This window comes from Octopus sinensis, linkage group LG2 (assembly GCF_006345805.1).
Source record: "Octopus sinensis linkage group LG2, ASM634580v1, whole genome shotgun sequence".
Lineage (NCBI taxonomy): Eukaryota > Metazoa > Mollusca > Cephalopoda > Octopoda > Octopodidae > Octopus > Octopus sinensis.
The window spans coordinates 62,334,072-62,335,596 of record NC_042998.1 but is presented as its reverse complement, the minus strand read 5'-3'; the positions used below and the strand labels follow the sequence as shown (position 1 = coordinate 62,335,596).

Sequence of the window (1,525 nt, the reverse complement as noted above, 5' to 3'; positions counted from 1 at the left end):
GTCACTTGATATCACTTAACCATCACTACCACATCCAGCCCTCCTCCTCTGCTAGAAACAGCAGCCAGTCACCACAAGACCCTACCCTACCCGACCCACCTACCACCATACTTTCATTCTCCTTGTGCACATACATTTCAAAGAAAAAGTCAATTTTTTTTTTCCCTGATACTCAGTTCAAATGTTGCAAATTAAAAAAAAATTTTTTTTTGTTTATTTTTCGAAAAAAATAAAATAAAAATTAGTTGATTTGGGGGCGGGGGAGTTTGGTGTTGTAGTTCATGTTTGTTTTTGTTTGTATTTCTTCATTTTTGTTTTTCTTTTTTTGTTTGTTTTTTTTTTTTTGTTTTTGAATGACCGAATATCAAAGACTCGGGAAATGATTTAGCAGCAAATTATTAGTTTTCATGAAGTTAACTAAGTCTTCTTTGTTCAAGAAAGAATCCTTTCTTTTCAAGAATCTGACTAATTTTTTACACACCAATCTCTGGCGTCTTTTCCGTTCCACTAGTTTCTGCCAGTGAGCTCTTGTCACCATTGCTCCTATGATTTGCACTGACGCTGGCAGCTGTTTACCAGCGCTATCAAGAAGTTTCCTCTTTACAACTGAATTTTCCAGGTGAGTCAGTCGCAGCTCAAGTCGTTTGATCTCCCTGCTGAGAACAGTTATTCGAATTAAGGCATTCTGTCGGTTAGTCTTTATACAGTGAGCTGTGCACTGCTGGGAACTGTCTGTCCATAAACTCACCGTGTGTGTGGCGTGATGAAGGACAAAGCGAATCAGGTTCGTCAGGGTCTTCGGCAAATCCTCCGAGTACACAACACTGTCTTCTTTCCTGGAAAGAGACAAAAACTGAAATTAACAATTTGAAACACAAATGGTGCTCCAGCATGACCACAGCCACCGGGCTGAAATGCATAAAAGAATAAAAATATACAACTAAATATATAATACACACACACATATGATATAAACACATTATATACAGATATTCTTTAATAGCTTAAAATATTCTTTAATTGCGGATTTTCAACATTATCTTACGCTTCATGCATTATACAGTTCTATATTTGAAAGCTGAGGAATTCTGTAAATTATTTACATTATTTACATTTGACAGATATTTGTCCTCATCTTGTTTGTTGTTAACACAATGTTTCAGCTGATGTACTCTCCAGCCTTCATCAGGTGTCCAAGGGGAATTTCAAACCTGAGTTCTCGTTCCTAAGGTATTTTCCCGATGTTATTATTATTACTATTATTATTATTATTCAGGTCACTGCCTGAAATTGAACTCAGGATCTTGGAATTAGTAGCCCGTGCTCTTAAGCACGACACCATATGCCCGTGGGCAATTATGGAGTGAATTTTAGGGCTCATAAATCTATTTTTCTATACTTCCTAAATACCGGTTTCCATATGCTACTCATATCTGCACTTGGTCTGCTTAAGAGGTTATTATGTCCTAGCATATGTGCTACCTCTTTTAGTTTTCATATTTTCTAGTGGTATTCTCTGTCTAAT

At 36.7% G+C, this 1,525-nt stretch overlaps 1 protein-coding gene across 1 annotated transcript in view; it reads right to left on the bottom strand.

Moving 5' to 3' along the window:
* Positions 1-277: 277 nt before the first annotated feature.
* LOC115229530 (thioredoxin domain-containing protein 11) overlaps positions 278-1,525 on the bottom strand; it is an 89,479-nt gene continuing 88,231 nt past the window's right edge. Inside the window, exon 14 of the mRNA XM_029799865.2 lies at positions 278-836. Within this exon, the coding sequence (XP_029655725.1) occupies positions 365-836 (472 nt within the window). The 3' untranslated portion in view covers positions 278-364. The remainder of the gene's footprint in view (positions 837-1,525) is intronic.